Genomic DNA, 21,139 nt, shown 5'->3' with positions numbered 1-21,139 from the left:
GTATACATTCTCAAACACCGGGTGTGTAGCCGTCTCACTTGTTAATCTTACCATTGAGCCTTTCTTGCAGCTTACTGACCACCAACCCCCAACTTTTCCCTTTAGAATATAAGGTGTTGTTCCTCCAACATAAACGTTTTGCTCAGATTTCCAGCATCTGCAGACTTTCTCTTGCTTGTAAAACATACAATGTTGAAGTGATGAAACTTGTGAAACTAAAACTAGCAATATTAAACGTACCTAAGCGAAGTTAAGTGATCTCAAATGTAATTAAGAGATATAATTAAACAAATGATATGATGCCCAACGGTCCCCAGTTCTAAACTGCTGAGAATATGTTACTAAACCTTTTTGCTTTTAAACACCCTCACCCACGTGACTACATAATAAACACACAACATAGAATACAATGGAGATAGAAAACAGAAGGATAGTCCTACATATAAATTAGATCAGATAGAGCGTAATGATAAACAACCCCTGTTAGTTGGGGCGTCTAGAATCAGAATGGGGTTTAATATCACCAGCATATGCCATGAAATTTGTTAACTTAGTGTCAGAAGGGCAATGCAATACATGATTACACAGGAAGCAGTATATCCATTACTCCATTACAGTTATATATATATACACACACACGCACACACATTAAATATTTAAATTAAAAATAGTGCAAAAACAGAAATAAAAAAGTGAGGTCGTGTTCATGGGTTCAATGTCCATTTAAAAGTAGGATGGCAAAGGGGAAGAAACTGTTCCTGAATCGCTGAGTGTGTGCCTTCAGGCTTCGGTACATCCTAACAATGAGAAGAGGGCATGTCCTGGGTGATAGCCGTCCTTAATGGTGCCGCTGCCTTTCCAAGATACCACTCCTTGAAGATGTCTTGGATACTATGGTGGCTAGCACCTCAGATGGAGCTAATTTTACAACTTTCTGTAGCTTCTTTCAATCCTGTAAAATAGCTTCCCCAAACCAGTGATACGGCCTGTCAGAAGGTGCTTCATGGTACTTCTGTAGAAGTTTGAGTGTCTTAGGCGACAAACCAAATCTCCTCAAACTCTGAGTGAAATATAGCCAATGACTTGCCTTCTTTATAGCTGCATTGAGATTTGGGACCAGGTTGGATCCTCAGAGAACATGAACATGAAATTACTTACTCCACATCTGATCCCTCTATGATTAATTTGTGATCCCTCATACAACCCTTTTCTGAAGTCCACAGTCACCTCTTTGGTCTTATTGACATTGAGGGCATGGTTTTTGCTGCAACACCGTACAATTAGCTGGTATATCTCGCTCCTGTACACCCTCTCATCTCCAACTAAGCTTCTGCCAACAATGGCTGCATCATCAGCAAACTTATGACATTTGAGCAATGTCTAGCCACACCATCATGGCTATAGAGCGAGTAGAGCAGTTGGCTAAGCACACATTCCTGAGGTGCACCAGTATTGATCGTCAGCGAGGAACAGTTATTAACACCAATCCGCACAGATCGTGGTCTTCTGGTTAGGAAGCTGAGGATCCAATTGCAGAGGGAGGTACAGAGACTCAGGTTCCATAGCTTACCGATCAGGACCGTAGGAGTGATGGTGTTAATCACTGAGCTATAGTCAATGAACAGCATCCTGATATGGGTGTTTGTATTGTCCAGGTGATCTAAGGCCTGGTAAAGAACCACTGAGATTGCGTCTGCCGTAGATCTATTGTGGCAACAGGCAAATTGTAGTGGGTCCATGTCCTTGCTGAGGAAGGACTTGATTCAGGCCAAGACCAAGCTTTCAAAACATTTCAGCACTATAGATGTGAGTGCTACTATACTATAGTAACTGGATAGACTAGATGAAGAGGGGACAAATGTGATTAGCGAACACTTCACATAAAAACGGTACAGAAATTTGGAAATGCATTTTACAAATAATAATTGATCCCGACTCAGTGGTCAATCTGTAACCCATCATGGGTATGTTTTATTAACCAAAGGCATTGGCAAAAATTAAATGAATGAAGATTTCTCAAATTAGGTCACCAATTAGCAAACTATCTTCTGATAATTAAAGCAACACTGAGGGGGCAAAAGACTTTATTCCAAATGTTGATCATCAGCTGGTCTCACAGTAACCAAATACTTTCTAATATAGAGACAGTGGAATAGCCTTACTCTAAATTTAAGTTAATTCACCATTTTTCGCATTGGCTATTTAAGATATCACACATCATGCAAAACTGAACATGTGTTAACAACTATAATCCAAATCTTTAAGAATTTAAACATAAGAACGTGAAAACTGAGTCTAAACTATCTGGCATGGTGAATTGCATAAAGCAGCTTTATCAACTTATGACCAACTACGATTTAGTAAATATCACTGTATCCATTCCTTTGCACTTAACTAGCTTGAAGGAATTTTGAGTCATCTTTTATACAGACTGATTATAGTGGGTGATAATTTATGATAGATATTCAATGCAGAGCTACAAGGCAGGTAGTACTTTGTAAATATTCAAATCATCCAACCAAACCAGTTATACAATTTATTTTGGTGGCCAAGTTCAGCTAAAATTACATTGTGTTGACAAGACTGAGGTGCACAGATTGTGGAGTGAAATATTACAAACAAGTTTCGCACTGAATCATAAAAGTTACTCTTTGAACTGAATATTACTTTTAGTTTTTTTTTAAATATGGGTCAGGTGCATGAGCTGCAAGACAAAATATACACCAACAAGGTGAAGCAAGTTTATTTTGCTGCATGACAATGTATAAAAGTTAAGTATCTCTCATTGGTAAAGATGGTTTTTTCACACAATTTCAATAAGGTTGTGCTGCTCTTTCAGCTACAAAGTAATATCAACATTTTGCACTCTGCCACCAATATTAAATGGGAAATGACTAAAGTATGCCATACTTAGGAATCATGATAAATACATTTCTAACAGTGACAGAATAACACCTCAAGTAAAATGGCAAACCGAAGAGTTTGAAGTGGGTTTAAATGGTTATTTGCTAACACACAGCATAATTTGATTTACTTTCTAACATTGAGCTTCTTTCGACTAGTCACATATACAATATGTTTGTATTGCAAGTATAAAGGAATAATATGATGTTTATCATTCATAAATCAATAAACAGTTTAATAATACCATTCCAATTAAATATCGTATCAGAAAAGCAATGATAGGGGATACATAATATGCACTTTCAGTGTAGAACTCAAAACAGAATTTCACACTGAGCAAGGGCTATGAAGCACAAGTTGTTCCAGAATTCATTTAAATCTTGTTGTACAATACAAAATCAGCTTGGTTACGATGAGTCATGATTACCAAACATAATATTTTTAAAAGGCAGTTTCCAGATTATTAATTTACTTCCCATGGAGAGTGTAATGTCTCTATTCCATGTGCACATTCATGAAAAGTAATTGTAATTATGGTCATCTGGATAATTCAATCCAGAGCAGGTGCAATAGTAAGATAAATTTCAAATGGGGAAATGCCTCAAAGTGACTTAGAAAAAAGTACGCATTCTTTATTTCTATCTTATAAAGTAGCTGTCTACCAATTTTGCTCACATGTTCTTGATTTGATTTTTGTATTACTTGTTTACTTTGTATTATTTGAACTGTTCCAAAGAGTTAGTATTCTGCTTTGTATCACCCTATTTTACAAATTCCTGGAGATGAAAAGATATTCTAGGAAGAGATGAAACAATTGGTGTGATAGGGAATAGGGAGAGCAGATAAAATGAACTAAGGTAAATTTCCAGTTTGATATTGTATTCTCCACATTGTCTTTCCCTGCTACTTTTATTTACCAGTTTTCAAAATAATTGAGATAATTGTGACTGTCAATAGCTACAAAAACTCTTAAGATATTTTCTGTGCCTGAAACCAACATTTTTTTTTGTGGGAAAGATGAACCAAAAGTCAATACAGTGCCATTTGACACAGTAGCTGCAATATTACTATGTGCTTTGCAGTAAATTTACTCCAATGCACAGAGATATACTATTTGGCACAGAAGTTCACAAATAAAGTTTCTATTTCACAAAAGGAAATTGCAATTATGCATCAGATTATTGCTATTTATGCTTTTTGTGAAAGTCAATGCATATATAAAGCATACAAGTGATCGTTGTTGGGCAGCAATATACATTAAAGCATTTTCAAACTACAAGCAGCAACACCTACAACACACGAATATTGTACATAACTGTTTCCTTTACAATACGGTTCAGAAAATTCCTTTGGCCTTCAGCTCATCCTGCACTCTTGCCAGATAGGTTGGATCGGGATACCCAAACCTAAAAATTAAGTAAGCTCTTAAGTTACTGTGCCAACACAAAATGGAGAATAGTAACATACTTTAATATTTCCTGGATTGTTTTGTTGTCTACTTCCCCCCATCCACTAAGGATTGCTGGCAGTCCTCATTTCGCACCATCCTCCTGCCTCCCCCACAAGATGTTGTATGGTGGTGTTGGTGGTGAGATACCTACAAACGAATGGCTTGCTAAGTCATTTCTGTAGAAATTAAAGTGACGATCACATGGGTCACCTGAATCATATGAAGACCACTCCAGATAAAGGTGGCAGATTTCCATGCCTTAATGAACCAAATGGATTTTTATAACAAATTGGTCATTTTTCTAGTTATCGTTAGAAATGTATGTTTGTTCTAGTTCCAGAATAGAACTACAATAAAACCCAATACTTCTTCCTCTCCACGACCCTCCAATGTCTATAAACCTTGTCCACAGATGTTTTCAAAGTTAGCATTTTGAATATTCTTGTACATTCCAAAAGGCCAATTTGAAAGCTGACAGTTCAGCACATACAATACAAAAGTTTTGCAAAGCTCCATTAGAAGCATGGGCACAAGAAGCCTTTGCATGTCAGCAATTCTTTCAATTATTTACTTACAGACCTTAGAAGTGAACAAAATATTGTGATGGCCAATTGTAACAAACAGCTCCGCTATGAAGTACCAGCAGGCAAAGCTTGGGATAAATATACATGAGCTGTGTACATTTCTCTGCCACTAGGCTAAGGAAGGAAGGAAGAATAAGGTGCAAAAGATGTCAAACTATGGATTAAAAATGGGCTACTAACATTCTTTGTACTTTATTCTTTATCAGTTGTATTAAATACCTGTATTCAAGTCTGTCCCCCACCTACAATTCCCCTATAAATGATCTGTGCAGTTATTTAGTCTTGTTCAAGCACTCAGAGAGTTTCACTTCATTTTCTGGTCTTTTTACTCCTTTGAGATAGAGTTTAAAATCATATTTTCTGATTGCAACTGTATTCTTTCCAAAAGCATGAAGATGATGCTTGGTTACAGCTATTGAAAAGGCCAGCAGTTTCAACAATTGGTTAGAATCCAAAGGTAAAGTCCTCCTCACCACTGAGTATTGCCACAGGAAAGCAGCATCCATGATCAAGGACCTGCTCTCTTTGGGAAGGAGGTACAGGAGCCCAGGGTCCCACTGCACCTTAGTCCCACAGATAGCTGAGATAGTTTCGCAAAGATCAAAGTAAATTTATTATCAAAGTAAGCATATGACTCCATATACTACCCTGAGATTAATTTTCTTGTGGGCATTCACGGTAGAACTACACACAGAAACTGACAATGTGCAAAAGAGAAACAAATACAAAAAACCTAATAAGGACACAAAGGTTGGTGATGTTGTAGATAGTGTAGAGGATTGTCAAAGATTGCAGAGGGACATTGATAGGATGCAGAAGTGGGTTGAGAAGTGGCAGATGGAGTTCAACCTGGAGAAGTGTGAGGTGGTACATTTTGGAATGACAAACTCCAAGGCAGAGTACAAAGTAAATGGCGGGATACTTGGCAGTGTGGAGGAGCAGAGGGATCTGGGGGTACATGTCCACAGATACCTGAAAGTTGCCTCACAGGTAGACAGGGTAGTTGAGAAAGCTTATGGGGTGTTAGCTTTCATAAATCGAGGGATAGAATTTAAGAGACACGATGTAATGATGCAGCTCTATAAACTCTAGTTAGGCCACACTTGGAGTACTGTGTCCAGTTCTGGTCGCCTCACTATAGGAAGGATGTGGAAGCATTGGAAAGGGTACAGAGGAGATTTACCAGGATGCTGTCTGGTTTAGAGAGTATGGATTATGATCAGAGATTAAGGGAGCTAGGGCTTTACTCTTTGGAGAGAAGGAGGATGAGAGGAGACATGATAGAGCTATACAAGATATTAAGACAAATAGACAGAGTGGACAGCCAGCGCCTCTTCTCCAGGGCACCACTGCTCAGTACAAGAGGACATGGCTTTAAGGTAAGGGGAGGGAAGTTGAAGAGGGATATTAGAGGAAGGTTTTTCACTCAGAGAGTGGTTGGTGTGTGGAATGCACTGCCCGAGTCAGTGGCAGAGGCAGATACACTAGTGAAGTTTAAAAGACTACTAGACAGGTATATGGAGGAATTTAAGGTGGGGGGTTATATCGGAGGCAGAGTTTGAGGGCAGGCACAACATTGTGGGCTGAAGGGCCTGTATTGTGCTGTACTATTCTATGTTCTATAATAATAAATAAATAAATCATATTGACCACATGAATTGTAGAGTCCTTGAAAATGAGTCCACTGGTTGTGGAGCCTGTTCAATGTTGAGGTGAGTGAAGTTATCCACACTGGTTCAGAAGCCTGATGGTTGAAGGGTATTAACTGTTCCTGTGGGACCCAACACTCCTGTCCCTTCTTCCTAATGGGAACAGTAAGAAGACAGCATGGCTCCCTTGTGGATCCTGTGGATTTTAACCATTTTTTGAATCTTTTGGCCTTTTCAATAGCTATAGCTAAGCGTCATCTTCATACTTTTGAAAAAAATGTATGGTTGTAATCAGAAAATATGACTAAAAAGTGGGTTAATTCTATAGTTTCTCCTGTAAGGGCAGCAAATCCATGGTTGATTGTTTTCTGCAACAGGTTATTAAAATGGATTTCAAATAAATCATCATTGAAAAAGGGGGAAAAAAGTGAAGTTGTGTGAAATCATCAGTAAAAGTTAAACAGATTATGGTGTGGCCAGGTACATCAAAACCATTAACGAAAGGGAATTGGGATTTATGATAAAAGGTCCTCGCCTGAAACATAGTGAATTCTTATCAATCAAATGCATATTGAGAAGCTGTGTATTTTAACAAGTTGGAGTCAGACAGCTCAGACACAGGCCCACTGATCTTGGTTGATCAAGATACCATCTAAGCCAGCCCCATTTGAACATGTTTGACACACATCCCTCTAGACCTATCCTGCCCATATACCTGTCCAATTGCCTTTAAAGTTTTAGTATACCTGCCTCAACCACTTGCACTGGCAGCTGATTCCATATATGGACCACCTCTGCGGGAAAATGTTACCCCTCAGATTCCAGTTAAATCTTTCACCTCTCACTATAAACCACTGCTCTCTTGTTCGAGGCCCCCAACCTTGAGAAAATTTCTGTACTTCTTGATGAAAATCTTCTTTATTTTATGCCACAGTCATTGGAATAATGATGACACAATATGTGTCCCAATAAAGGTTGATATCAAGTCAATCTTTTTGAAAGGAAACCGTGTTATGGACAGAGCAAAACCTGCTATCCAAAGAAATGGGTGAAACATGACCTCATCATTGTATTAACAAATGGAGGTTTAAGGGCACTGAGATGATGCATTCTGATACAGTTTTAACAAGACAGATTAAAGCTGAGAAATGGAAGATGACCAGCTGTATTTGGCACGCGAAATCAAGCAACCAGTGCTGGAGTCTGGCAGCAACAGGAAAACAGCTGAAATTGAACAGAATAAATGTGCAAGAGCATCAGAGCTGAGTGATCAGCTGTTCAATCATCTCTGATTTTGCAAGATGCTGTTCTGATTTAAACACCAAAAGTAGCCGACAGTAAAATAAAATTGAAGAAGAAGACAGCAATTTGAAGTGCAACTAGGTTCAGTTCCTAACTCCAACACTAACACAGAGGTGAGGGGTGAAATCTATTGTGTGTGACAGTGTCATACAAAACAGAGTTGATCAACTTTATCCGGTGAGCATTTTGGAATTTTCCACAATGGGTAAATTACTTTCTGGGCTTCAATTAGATAATTGCAAAGAGTGAAAGAATTAATAAATCACTACTTCTTTATTAGAGCAGTAAATAAATCCAACTTTTGATAAAAACAGACTATCTAACATACATGAAAGATTTAGTCATGGTGGCAAACAGTCATTCAGTGATTGGCTGATTATATTTAGGTTCTCCCAAATTTTCCATCCATTGAATATGGCCGTCATTCAGTAATACATTCAGCTGCTTTTGTAAAAAAGTGAATAGGCTGCAGCAGCTCACACTTTCTGTAGGACTCCCCAAGACAATTTTTTTTAAACTTTTGTATGCCAGATAAAGATGAAAGATAAACTTATCCTCAATACCATACTTACGCTGGTGGCCCTCCAAAAGTACTTGTTTTGTGATGAATATCATTCCAGGTCACCACATTGCTTCTCCCCGTGGTACTAGACGTTCCAACAGTGAAGATTAGTTTTTGATTGAAAGCTCGCTGTAGGAGCTTGAGCACCTTTCTCCCCTCTGGACTGTTTGGTAAGTAAGCAGTACGCGACGTACCAATATACCTTTGGCCAGGCTGTGGATGCTCTTTCTACAAGTTAAACAAATAACATTACAAAATTATCCGCATGCTTTAATATTAAAACTATAGTTCTGCTCCTATTCTCCCACTCTGTAATGACTCAGTAAGTTTATCTGGTTTATCTCCACATGCAGGCATGATAAAAATGCCATACTTGTTTGTCTTGGTTTCACTCTGATGGGTAGAATAATATATTTTTTTTAAAAGCTGATAACTAGCCCTGTCATTTATTATTCTCCACAGTCCTTTAAAACTTTTTCTCTCAATTACAAATCTATTTTATTTTAAATGTTAGTAATGAACCTGCATCCAGATCATTGCAAATGAAGAACATAATTTTCTCATGTTACCTGTGTTTTCGTCATTAACTTCGAGGCTTCATTCAGTTACAAAGCTTTCTACCATTGGGTACAATTTTTCTAAATTTATTCATACACAAACCTTCACGATTTTGAACACCAGTCACATTTTGTGGCCTTCACTAATCAAGGGAGAGAAATTCCACCTTCTCCAGTCTGCCTAAATGACATACTGAACCTCATGCCTGGGGCCATTATTGTAAATGTATTTACCTCCCTCTCAAGGAGCCGAACTTGCTTTTGGGAATGTGGTACTGATGGAATTGAAAAAATCTCACTACAGGAGAAATTAAACTGCCTCCTCAAACCTCCTAATGGCTACTTTCTACACTCTGTCACCACTTTTATTTGGTGCACCTGCTCGTTAACATAAATATCTAATCAGCCAGCATGTGGCAGCAACTAAATGCATAAAAGCAAGCAGACATGGTCAAGTGGTTAGTTGTTGCTCACACCAAACCTCAGATTGAGGAAGAAATGTGATCTAAGTGACTTTGACCGTGGAATGAATGTTGGTGACAGATGAGGTGATTTGAGTCAAGTTGACACAAGTTGGTCCATGATGACAGACCAGGAAACTCTTTAACTCAACAACCATTTTACTGTGATGGACACGTAACAGACCAGGCATTATGACCCAGAGAATGAACCCAACCAGTCTCACACCGATGGGGGAAGGTGACCATCACACACCCTGGTTACGGTTAAGGTGACCCACAAATGCACAAGCAAATAACTGTATAACCCAAGCTAAAATGTAACAATAAACAAACCGGAACTTCCCACCATAATCCCACAAAAGCATTTTAACACAAGAACAATATACAGTACTGGTCATTAGAAATGCAGGGGCAGGCTGTCGACCATGCCACCACCCAGAACATCACACTAATAGATTGAAAGCTTTTAAATCCCTAACAATTTCGGCAGATGAGGCTCATCCCTCATGCTTGCTAACAGTCAGGGTTTACCCACAATCCCACATGACACCAGAGTTCAATGGGCCAGCTTGATCAGCCCTTCATATTTCCACTAGATGAGTGCAGGTGGCTGTGTTGTTTGAAAAGTAACTAATACAGTGGATTAGTGTATTATTTAATCAACAATTAAGGGAAATTATTATGAAAGTCTGATAATCTGGCATACTTGAGGCTTTGGTGCTGAAGAGGCAGATTTTCCAGACTATTTGATGTTATTAATATCACAACCCACCTTTTCATTACTTTCTGCTTTAGAAGTCATACCTGATCAAAATACACGTTTTATGGCAAACAAGGGGAAGCCAAAGGGAATGCTGCAACCAGAGGTCTGGTCATTTTAAGGAGTCAGGTCAGTAAAAGTGAAATTTTGAAACACTATGTGCCAGGCATCATAGAACTGAGGAACTGTCTTCTAAATTTAGCAATTGATACTAGGTTAATCATTAATTTTTAAAATGCCATTGATAATTGCTTCATCATCATTGTTAACACGAGTTGAGTGAGTATATGAAAATAAATGGCAAAATAATCTCATCAAACTAACAAACTTATTCCTACTACCGTGAATCACAAATTAAAATTCTGAGCTATACCCCTGAGAAGCACTGAGTGCAAAAACAAGAACATTAGATTAAAGAATTCTGTATTTCAGATATTGCACTTTAAGAAGCACAAGACGACTTTGGAGCACCAGATCAATAAGGGAAGTCCTACTTTCCGTGTTCTCAGAGAAATTATTTTGATAAGCTAGGGAGCATGCAGAGCAGTGCATGAGTGGTAAAAGATTATTGTGAAGACCATAAGACGACTTAATTCAGGTAGCGTAGTGGTTAGCACAACACTTTACAGTAGAAGTGACCTGGATTAATTTCCCGTCACTGTGTGTAAGGAGTGATACAGGCTGTAAGGTTTCACTGCTGATGTAATGGCCTCTCTGTAATGTTTTACTGCTGAGGCTAAGGTAATGGTTTCTCTGTAGCAACAATGTTTGGGTTATGACTAGAGATAATGGGGACATTGGAATGAATGTTAGCCAACAGGAGGGGTGTTGTTCTTTCTTGTGCGTCTGGAAGAGGGATTTTCGCGGTCTTTTGTCAGCGAGAGACGAAGAAGGAAGACACATGTGGAGAGAGCCGGTGAACTGGGAGCGAGGGTCTGAAGGTTGACAACACTCGGAGGAGGTCAATGGTTGATGAATGGCCATATCAGTGAGCTCCAACGTGCACTTTTGACCTTTTCCTTAAAATAGGCCCTTTTCCTTTTTTCTTTACTAACCCTATATTCAGATTAAGATTTATATAAAATTCAAAAAAAGTACTGTCTGATATTTTGCGGTTCAGATTTGTAACTGGGCAGCACATCACACAGAGATTTCTCAGTTTGGCGGGACCAGACGCTGTCCTCCCCTAGATGAACATGTGCTGGCCAAATCTGAGGGTTACAGGAGTTTGAACGTTCTTCCCGTGACCACGTGAGTTTCCTCCCATAGTCTAAAGACATACCGGTCTGTAGGTTAATTGGGTATTGTAAAATGTCCCTCGATTAACCTAGGATTTAAATATCTCTGCTAGGGCTCCTGCAATTTCCGCACAGGGTCCAAGGGAACACCTTGTTAGGCCCTGGGGACTTATTCAACCTGATTTGCCTCAAGACAGCAAACATCTCCTCTTCTGTAATCTGTATAGGTCCACAAAGTTGATGCTGCTTTGCCTCACTTCTGTAGACTCTGTGTCCATATTGCATTGGAAGATACACAGCTCAGGGCATTATTCGCACCATGCTCAACCTTTTTAAATTCCTTTTTGTCTGAGGTCTTTATCAACATTTGTCTCCACCTCTCCACTGTCAGTTCAAGCACTCTGGTTCCCATCTGCTTGCAACTCCAGTTTGAGCCCTGGCAAAGCTATGCAGCACTAGTAAACCTTCCAGCTTGGGTATTAGTCCCCCTCCAGTTCAAGTACAAACCATCTCTTCCACCTTTCCTGGAAGAGACCCCAATGACAAAAAAAAACTGTTATCTCCTCCCCCTCCCACCCCCGCACCAACTCCTTAGCTCTTTTTGGCAATTTCTGGCCTCACTAGCAAACCAGAGATCACAGCTCTGGAGATCCTGCCCTTTAACTTTGCAGATAACTGCCTGAACACACTTTGCAGAACCTCGGCACTCTTCCTATCTGCTGTATTTCATCGGTACCCACATGGAACGTGACCCTCCCACTTAAGAATGCTGAGAACTAGATCGGAGATGTTCTGGAGCCTGGCACCCAGGAGGCAAATGAGCACCTGCGAATCTCGTTCTCATCCACAGAACCTCCTTTCTGTTTCACTATCCTTCAGCTTGCCTCTTCTCGCCCCCACCTTCCCCCTGGCACCGAGTCAAGAGACCTGACCGCTGTGATTTTCCTCTGCTCAGTCATCCCTCCCAACAGTATCCAAAGTGGTAAGGTACATCTGTTCAGGGGAATGGCCACTGCTTAACTCCTTCCAGACTGCCACCCAATTTCCTGTGCTCTGCACCTTGGGTGTAACTACCTCTCTGTATGTGTCTTATCTATCACTTCTTCAGCCTCCCGAATGTTCCACAATTCATCCAGTTTCAGCTCCAACTCCTTTGTGTGAAAAGTCAGCAGCTGGATGCAGCTCTTGCAGATGTACTCAAAATGGACAATGGAGTTCTCCCTGCCTTCCCACATCCCACCAGAGGAGCATTCAACTACACTGCTTGACACCCATGAGATATGGGAGCAGAATTAGGCCATTTGGCTCATCAAGTCTCCGGCATTTCACATGGCTGATCCAATTTTCCTCTCAGTGCCAATCTCCTGCCTTCTGCCCATATCCCTCCATGCCCTGACCATTCAAGAATCTATCAACCTCTGCCTTAAATATACCCAAAGACTTGGCTTCCCTACTGTTCTAACTGAGCAAATATAAAGAATAAAAAACAATAAATAAACTGTTGGGGTTGGGGGGGAAGGGAATATACCTACAGTTATTTTCACCTTCACCCACTCAAGCCTCTCCTCACTGAAGCCTCAAAATCCCTACTCTAACACTGTCCACTCCAATGATGGCTGCTCCATCAATGGTAACTCAGCTTGCCTTGCCTTGTTTAAATTTGTTCTTGCCTATCAATCCCAATTTCCAATTGGCCATTGGTCAAAACACCAAACTGTCACAAGTCGATGCCTTATGTAATCAATCAGCAAACCCAAGTGAGGTATGTCTGCTTAAGCTTCAGATCTCCAATTAGTCGCTGCTCAAAACACCAACCACCACAAATCGATGCCTTACATCAATCCATTAAAGAATTGAAGGAGACTGCAGGGAAAGGGAGAAGTGACCCGATGGACAGATTTGAATGCAGGAATGAGAATATTCCATTTGGAATGCATTGTAATAGAACAGTCTGGGCATCATGAAGATACGTACAAACGTTTGTATGATGATTTCAGTTTCAGGAAATGATCAGAGGCAAAGATAAGGATTGTAGAAAGGCATCAGAATTTGTTATGGTATCAAACAACAATGTTCTCACTATTTTCAATATTTGATTAAGAAGAAAACTCCACTCATTCATCTTTGGGCATTAGACAACATTTAGTGAAGGTGGAGCATTCCAAGCAGGGTATTACCAATGTGCGTGCAGAAACTCATGCCACTTTTTGTGATGATGCTGCACATGGAAACTATACATTGTGCCAGGGGCAGATGGAGGACATCATATTGAAAATCTGGACAAGAAAAGGGGAGCCATTAAAGGTAATTCAATGTCTAGTGCTACATAAACCAAGACTGTTTTACACATCATATAATGAAGAATTGATGGCCAAGATGGTGGAGACCCAGATACAAAGAGGCAGCAGCTTTCAGAAAGGGTTATTAACTTCCCAAATAAAGAAAAAAAATGTCAGGGTTGAGTGCATCTAAATGGATTGCTTTTCATGCAGCCAAAGCAGACTTGATCAGCCAATTGCTGCTAGGTACTACTCTAACATTCTGTAATCACACCTTTCGCTCAGAATGATGGTACAGCAGAAAAGCTACTCACCCCCTGGAAGCCATCTGGTATTGTGTAGTGTATCTCAATGGTATCATATTTTTCATAACCAGGAAGACGCATTTGCATGAGCCTGTGAATCATCCGGCCACCTTCAGGTTGGTTTCCCTTTAACTCTCCATACACTTCTCCACATACTGGACAGGCAGACTTAGTTTTAAAAGCTTTGTCTATGCATTCCTTACAAAACGAATGTTTACATTTTAACGTTTCTTGCATTTCCATTTCTTCCAAGCAAATTGGACATGTTTTGTCCTCATCTTTTGCTTTTCTTATCATAGCATCTGAATTTGAGGTGAGATTACATTCAGATTGTAAAGGTTGCCTCCTGCCCGAGTCTACTGTATTGGCACCAAATGAGCTAGGCTGAAAATTCTCTTGCCTTTTATTGGGATCCAGGGCAGCTTCTGCTTTGGTAATATCATCAGGACTTCCCACTAAGCTAAGTTCTGTATCCTTATACCCAAGCCAAACTTTTGGAAAATTCTTTAGGAGAAATGTTTCCAAATTTTTAAATGTTAGGCCTCTCCCTGTAAGGTTAGGTGTTATTATTTTCATGCGTAGATTTGTTGCAATATGTTGATAGAAAGAAACAAACTCTTCTCTTGCAGCACAGCATGGTATGTTTTTCTTATTTTTTATAAATTGTACAGTTGAACATTTCCCAGAATTTGTTGTTTTTCTGATGACATCAAAATTTCTCTCTATGTTTTGCAGCTCATCCTTATAAATATGTTCAATGTAACTCATAATAAATCTGTCTACAGATATTACATCATGATCACATGAGTTCAGCGATGCATGAGACATTGGAGTTTCTGTTTCAGGAAACCTTGCCGATCCTGCACCAGAAGACTTTGCAGCAGAAGGCTTTCCAGACTCCATTCCAGGTCTTGAGGATTCTGTATGAGAGGACTTCCCACCAGAGACTTTTGCAGATTTTGCACCAGAAGCATTGAAGGATTCTGTTCTGGTGGAACTTGAAAACTTGAAATCAGACGACATTGGAGATTTTACTTCAGAGGGCCCTGCGTTCTCCTCCTCAAAGGATGCACAAGGTTCTGCACCTGAGGACTTTGAAATGCCTGATCCAGAGAGCCCAATTTTAAGTTTTGTTAATTCAGTGTGAATTCTATCAATCTTTTCAAATGAATCGATAACTTCATAACTTTTAAGGCCACCTTGACATTTTTCAAATACTTTGCTTAATTTAATGATACCCAGTGCTTCATTTTCTTTGCCCTTAAAAACGCTTAAATCAATGGTTGCTCTGACTTCAGGAAACACCTGCAAAAGGCAAAAATAAGCAATAAGTATATAATCTTTACTAATGTATCACTTCTCTACGTTACCTGAAGCAGGTGTAAATACTAGTACAGTACAAGCATTTTTCTACATTTTTAACTCTTCCTGAATATAACTGGGTTTGCTTCAACCTCAGTCAATGATTTAAGTTTTACCAACCCCTTTTAGTGATCAGTGTTTCAATACCATGAACACTGGGAGCAAGCACATCATGCAAGTCAGAAATTCCTATCTGTGATTCAAGCTCTCCATGATGACCATGGGCAAGTAAAGACAGATGCTGTGACATAGCCCTGCAGGGGTGATGTAGGAAGGAAGTGGTACAGATCAGGCTCCAGTGCTCTGGTTTTCCAACATCTACCTGACAGCATTGGAACTGGCCCTTCGGCCCAACAGTTTATGTTGACCAAGGGGCTCGTCTAAGTCACACCCATTTACATGTATTTGGCTCAAACATTTCTTATCCATATATCTGACCTGGAATAAAACCCCAGAATTTCATCAATAAAATCCCAGAATTGTCACTTTACTTCTCCATTCCATCCCTACTTTGACTTCCCTCATTGTTCCAATGGTACCTTAAATTCAAGAAGCAGCACCTTGCCTTCTGTTTTGGCACATTACAGCCTTCAGGACTTCAAAGCTCAAAGTAAGTTATTACCAAAATACATGTATGTCACCATACACACGCTTGAGATCCATTTTCTTGTGGACCTATTCAATAAATCCATAAGAGAATAATAACTAAATAGAATCAATGAAAGACCACACCAACTTGGGTGTTCAACCAGTGTGCAAAAAACAACAAACAGGGCAAATAAAAAAGAAAGAATTACAATAAATATATAAGCAATAAATATTGAGAACGTGAGATGAATGGCCATGAAAATGAGTCCATCGGTTGTGGAAACATTTCAATGACGGGGCAAGAGAAATTGAGTGAAGTTATCATCTTTGGTTCAAGAGCTTGATGATGAGGGGTGATAACTATGCCTGAACCAGGGGATGAGTCCTGAGTCTCCTGTATCTTCTTCCTGTGGTCAGCAGCAACAGGAGAGCATGATCTGGGTGGTGGAGGTTCAAAGTAAAATTTATTTTCGAAGTACATACACATCACCACGTACAACCCTGAGATTCTTTTTTTTCTGCAGGCATACTTAGCAAATCTATAAAACAGTAACTTTAAACAGGATCAATGGAAAACAAATTGCTCGAATGCAGATATAAATAAAAAGCAATAAGTATCAAGCTTGAAATAACAAGATATAGAGTCCTTAGACTATTGGTTGTGGGAACAGCAGAAGTAGAATAAGTGTAGTTAGCCCATTTTGTTCAAGAGCCTGATGGTTGAAGGGTAATAGCTGTTTTTGAACCAGGTTTTGAAAGTTCTGAAGGCAGCGAGAAAAGAACATGGCCTGGCTGGTGAGGATCTTTGATGATGGATGCTACTTTTCTAAGCAATATTTCATGTAGATGTGCTCAGTGGTTTGGAGGGATTTACCCATGAGGTACTGGGCCGAATCCACTACCTTTTATAGGACGTTCTGCTCACAGGCATTGTTTTCTCTTATCAGGCCATCATGTAGCCAGTCAGCTCTTTCCACCACATAACTGAGAGAAGTCTGCCAAGGTATTTGATGACATGCCAAATCTCCACAAAATCCTGAGGAAGTAGAGGTACAGTTGTGCTTTCTTTGCAATTATATTTATATGATGGGTCCAGGACAGGTCCTCGGAAACATTGATACCCAGGAATTTAAAGTTACTGACCCTCTCCATCTCTGATCCTCCGATGATTACTGGCTCATGGACTTCTGGTTTCCCTCTACAGAATTCTATAATCAGTTCCTTGGCCTTACAGATATGGAGAGAGAGGGGTGGTTGTTAGGACACTATTCAAACCAAGTTTTCAATCTCGCTCCAGTATACAGGATAAAGGCCACAACAGTGGTGTCATCAGAAAACTTGTATATAGTGTTGAAGTTGTATTTAGACACACAGTCATAAGGGCAAAGGAGGTAGAGCAGGGGGCTAAGCACACATCCCTGTGGTCCTCCTGTGGTGATAGAGATTACAGAAGAGATACAGATAATGGATCTCTGATAATGGATGCTGCTTTCCTGTGACAACACTTCACATAGATCTGCACAATGGTGGGGAGGTCTTTACCTGTTTTGGACTGGGCCATATCCACTATTTTTTTTATATAGGATTTTCTGTTCAAGGGCATTGGTATTTCCATAATAGGCTGTGATGCAACCAGTCAATATAGTCTCCACAAATCTATGGAAGATTGTCAAAGTTTCAGATGTCGTGCCAAATATTAGCAAACTCCTAAGGATGTAGAGGTGCTGGGCTCAAGACAGGTCCTCCAAAATAATAACATCAAGATCAAGAATTTCAGATGACCAGTCATTCTAGCATCACGCCTCTCATGTCTAGCACTCATAATTTTCTCCTCTTCACTGGTATATTATGTTTAATTCATCTTCTCCATCCCTGCCCCTTTAACTGACACCACCACGTTATTGAAGCTTTTCTCATCTCCAACGTAGCAAAGGGTAGTCCATTCTGTTATCTCCAGCCCTCCATTTCTCTACAAATTTAAGGTTATTTCTAATGTTTTTAAATTCCTATTGAGAGTCAGTGGCTTCATTACTCTCCATACAAGCCATCTACCCTGCTGAGTTTTAATTTTTAATATAAATAATATTTGAATAAAATGCTTGGAAACGCCAAAATCCCCACGGAATCTTTCCTCCAGTGGTGACACTTACTACAGCCAAGCAAAACTGAAGAAAGAAAACTATGTATGCATGCCCTTGACAAATTCAGAGCTATCAATGGTTGAGTTGCCCCTGAAAAATCTGTCCATTGGAAAATTACTTTTTCCTTCAGTATGTACGTACAACCTTCAGGTACTGTAGAACTTGTTATAGTCATTCACAGCCTAATTTTCATTGCTCATTCCTATTTGCCTTTGGCAGCGTTTGATGGTATTGGGTTTGGTGACCGCATAGCTCTAAACTCAAACAAAGACTTTAATTCCAATCCAATACAGATAGCCACAAGTATCCTCACTAAAGTGAAGTTATACTGTAACTATCCAATCTTTAAAGACTAGTTTACTTCCCTATCTATTCTCCATGGTGAGTTTAGCTGCCTATACCCACTACACGAGCAGTGGGTCCTGCCTCTCTACTAAAGAGAAGAAACTTCCAGCTAACAAAGTAGTTGTAACAAAGTTAATTTATTTACAGTGATACATGTTTAAATTCAAACTGTATTCTTAAAAACATTTAAAACTCACAGGGATTTTCTGTCTTTTAAAAGACCTCTATATTACAAACCATTTCTAAAACACAAAGGATTTCCAAAACATAGGTACAATTTCCAAGAGCTACAAAGACATACCAATGATGCAGACGAACCAGTCGTCCATCACAAAGATCCCAGGTATCCACAGTACATAAACCTTCCAACTCATTAACAGGTCAGTTATTGATCTGCTACCTCCAAGAGGAGCACAACCTTGTCATTGGGTTTGGAGGCGTGTGTGCTTCAATGACCCAGAGAGCCATGTTGGCTGGAGTCAGGGCTTTATGCTTTGGCTCATGGGAAGGTCACCCATGTCAAACAGATCAAAGGGTAGAGGCTGGATTCAGAGTTGTCTACTGGTCCTTCATGTTTGGGAGTTCAGCTCAGTGCTAACAACACTGACTGGTAAAACAAAATTGTCACAGAAACAGCAGTGAAGAATCCTTCTGCATCAGAATGCAATGGTATTCCCGAGTCTCCACCCGGGTCTTGCATGACTGACAGTAGTGGAAACTGAGCGGAAGCTATTGACATGATGAAGGAAGCACTAGATACTTGCCAGAGGTGGAGGGCCTTCACTGCTGCCCTAAACACAAATACTAAGTACTGATCTGCTAAGCGATTGTCCACATCTTGTCTGCAAGTTTCCTTAAACTAAGCAACTTACCCAGCATTTAGTTTGAAATACGCCAAATTAAGTAACCCATTGTGTTATACTGCAATTAGCCTTGTGCTATGAGCCAGCAACTTTGTGGCTCTATACAGTGCATGTTTACAAAACTTATTTACATCTTCAAGTTCATTATGGCTTTCCATTTGAAGTAGCATCTTTGAGTGTTTAAGCCAAGCATATGAAGTACTAATGCAGTAATGTTAAAATATTGTCTTTCTTAACTCTTGATAAGAACTGAAGACAAGCTCCCATTTAAGACCAGAGACTAAATAAAGAATATAGTTGGAAATTTCACTTATAACCATTTGATCTTTACAAGTGATCCCTGTTGTGCTTAGAAAGGTAAGCTCTGCCAAAAAAAAAGCAAGAGACTCCCTGACCCAGGAAGCAAATATCTATCACAAGTGAAGGCAAACCATTGTAAACCACTGTAGTCTGTGTGATATACCAATGACTTTGGGCAGGGAGTTACAAGGGTCATCATAGACTCAACAACAATATTGGAAAACTATTTCCAAATCATCATATGCGCAACTTGGAGGGTTAAGAATTTCTTCATACCCAAGGGTGATAAGAGTCAAGAATGACAACATTTTAACATTACTGGGTTAGTATTCGAGATGCCTGCCTTAAACACTCATAGATGCTACTTCAAATCCAGCAATGTTTAACTGTCTGTAACATCGACACTACCAGTTTGTCAGAAAGAAACAATTTGGGTCAGCAATGACATTCAGAGAAAGAAATATGGAACAAGCATCTATATAACTTAAAACCAGAGCAAAGTGGCTTCTTTCGTACTACCCAAGTTCTTGATGCAGCAAACTGCAACTTCCAAAGCAAATGCATCGCAGTTGCTCAAGAGGAGAAAGTGAAAGTAAAAATGCGACGTGCAGAAAGTGAATAATTAGTGTTGGTCTTAACTGAAATGCAATTGAGTGAAAGAAAAATGTTTAAAAAGTTGCTGGTTGCACTAACTTCGATCACTAATTTTCCTGACTGATTACATCAAACTAGACTTTGAACAAGAATCCAACAATCTGAATCTACCGCTACAGAAAAGGGCAAGAAAGCAGCATATTATCCCTAGAGACAATTCAATGAGCATACCATGTACTGTAGACCAAAAAGTGAAACGATTTGGGCATAACAACGTTGAGCCGTCAATCGGAGGACTATTTAAGAGCAGCCCAAGTGGATTCCCTTGTCGGCCTACAATTTCACAGTATACAGGGCAAGTAGATTAAGAACCCGTATTTGACATAGAAGGATACTTAAAAGTTGATGCTGCGCCAAAATAGCAGAAAGGATGAGCAGAAGTTTGGCCGAAGGATAAGGTTTTGAGGAGGAAAGTGGGAGGGAACGAGCTCGGGCCTAAAAGGCTGAAGCTATCAGTGGCTGAAAAACCTGGAGCATAAACAGCAGCCAGCGCGGCGCAACATCATTTAAATCAATCATAAATACTACAATAGTAATCTGGAGAGATTCTTAATAAAATTACTTGACCAATCACAATCGCTGGGTTGTTTACTCCGCAACCACAACAACAAAAAAACACACACATGGAAATTACGGCTTCTAGGTCCGTTTCTGGAAACACAAACACTGACAACACACCTCCATTTCAAGCCCTCGAATTGAAGACCGTTCCGTCCACAAAGCGTAGCCCCCTGAACTAGCCACTTCCTCCTTCCTCCTGCTGCGCCTGTCCTTGCATCGCCGATTGGACCTTGCGCGCCTTCTCCTACTGCTGATTGGCAGAGCCTCCCATCAA

At 39.8% G+C, this 21,139-nt stretch overlaps 1 protein-coding gene across 2 annotated transcripts; it reads right to left on the bottom strand.

Moving 5' to 3' along the window:
* Window positions 1-2,727: 2,727 nt before the first annotated feature.
* On the bottom strand, window positions 2,728-21,092 carry si:dkey-3h3.3 (uncharacterized protein LOC100144568 homolog). 2 transcript variants are annotated; one of them, XM_059989436.1, is made up of 4 exons: window positions 20,983-21,092; window positions 14,061-15,356; window positions 8,462-8,679; window positions 2,728-4,310 (listed from the first exon to the last, which is right to left on the bottom strand). In XM_059989436.1, exons 1-4 carry the CDS (start codon window positions 20,986-20,988, stop codon window positions 4,241-4,243), a joined length of 1,590 nt encoding a protein of 529 aa, XP_059845419.1. In that variant the 5' UTR covers window positions 20,989-21,092; the 3' UTR covers window positions 2,728-4,240. The 2 variants fall into 2 exon arrangements, with proteins under 2 accessions (XP_059845419.1, XP_059845420.1); XM_059989437.1 differs by having other exon boundaries at window positions 20,928-21,006.
* Between the last annotated feature and the right edge of the window lie 47 nt (window positions 21,093-21,139).

The sequence above is a fragment of the Hypanus sabinus genome, chromosome 14 (assembly GCF_030144855.1).
Source record: "Hypanus sabinus isolate sHypSab1 chromosome 14, sHypSab1.hap1, whole genome shotgun sequence".
Classification (NCBI taxonomy): Eukaryota; Metazoa; Chordata; class Chondrichthyes; order Myliobatiformes; family Dasyatidae; genus Hypanus; species Hypanus sabinus.
Note: the sequence above shows the minus strand (reverse complement) of the source record. Positions and strands in the feature narration are given on the sequence as shown.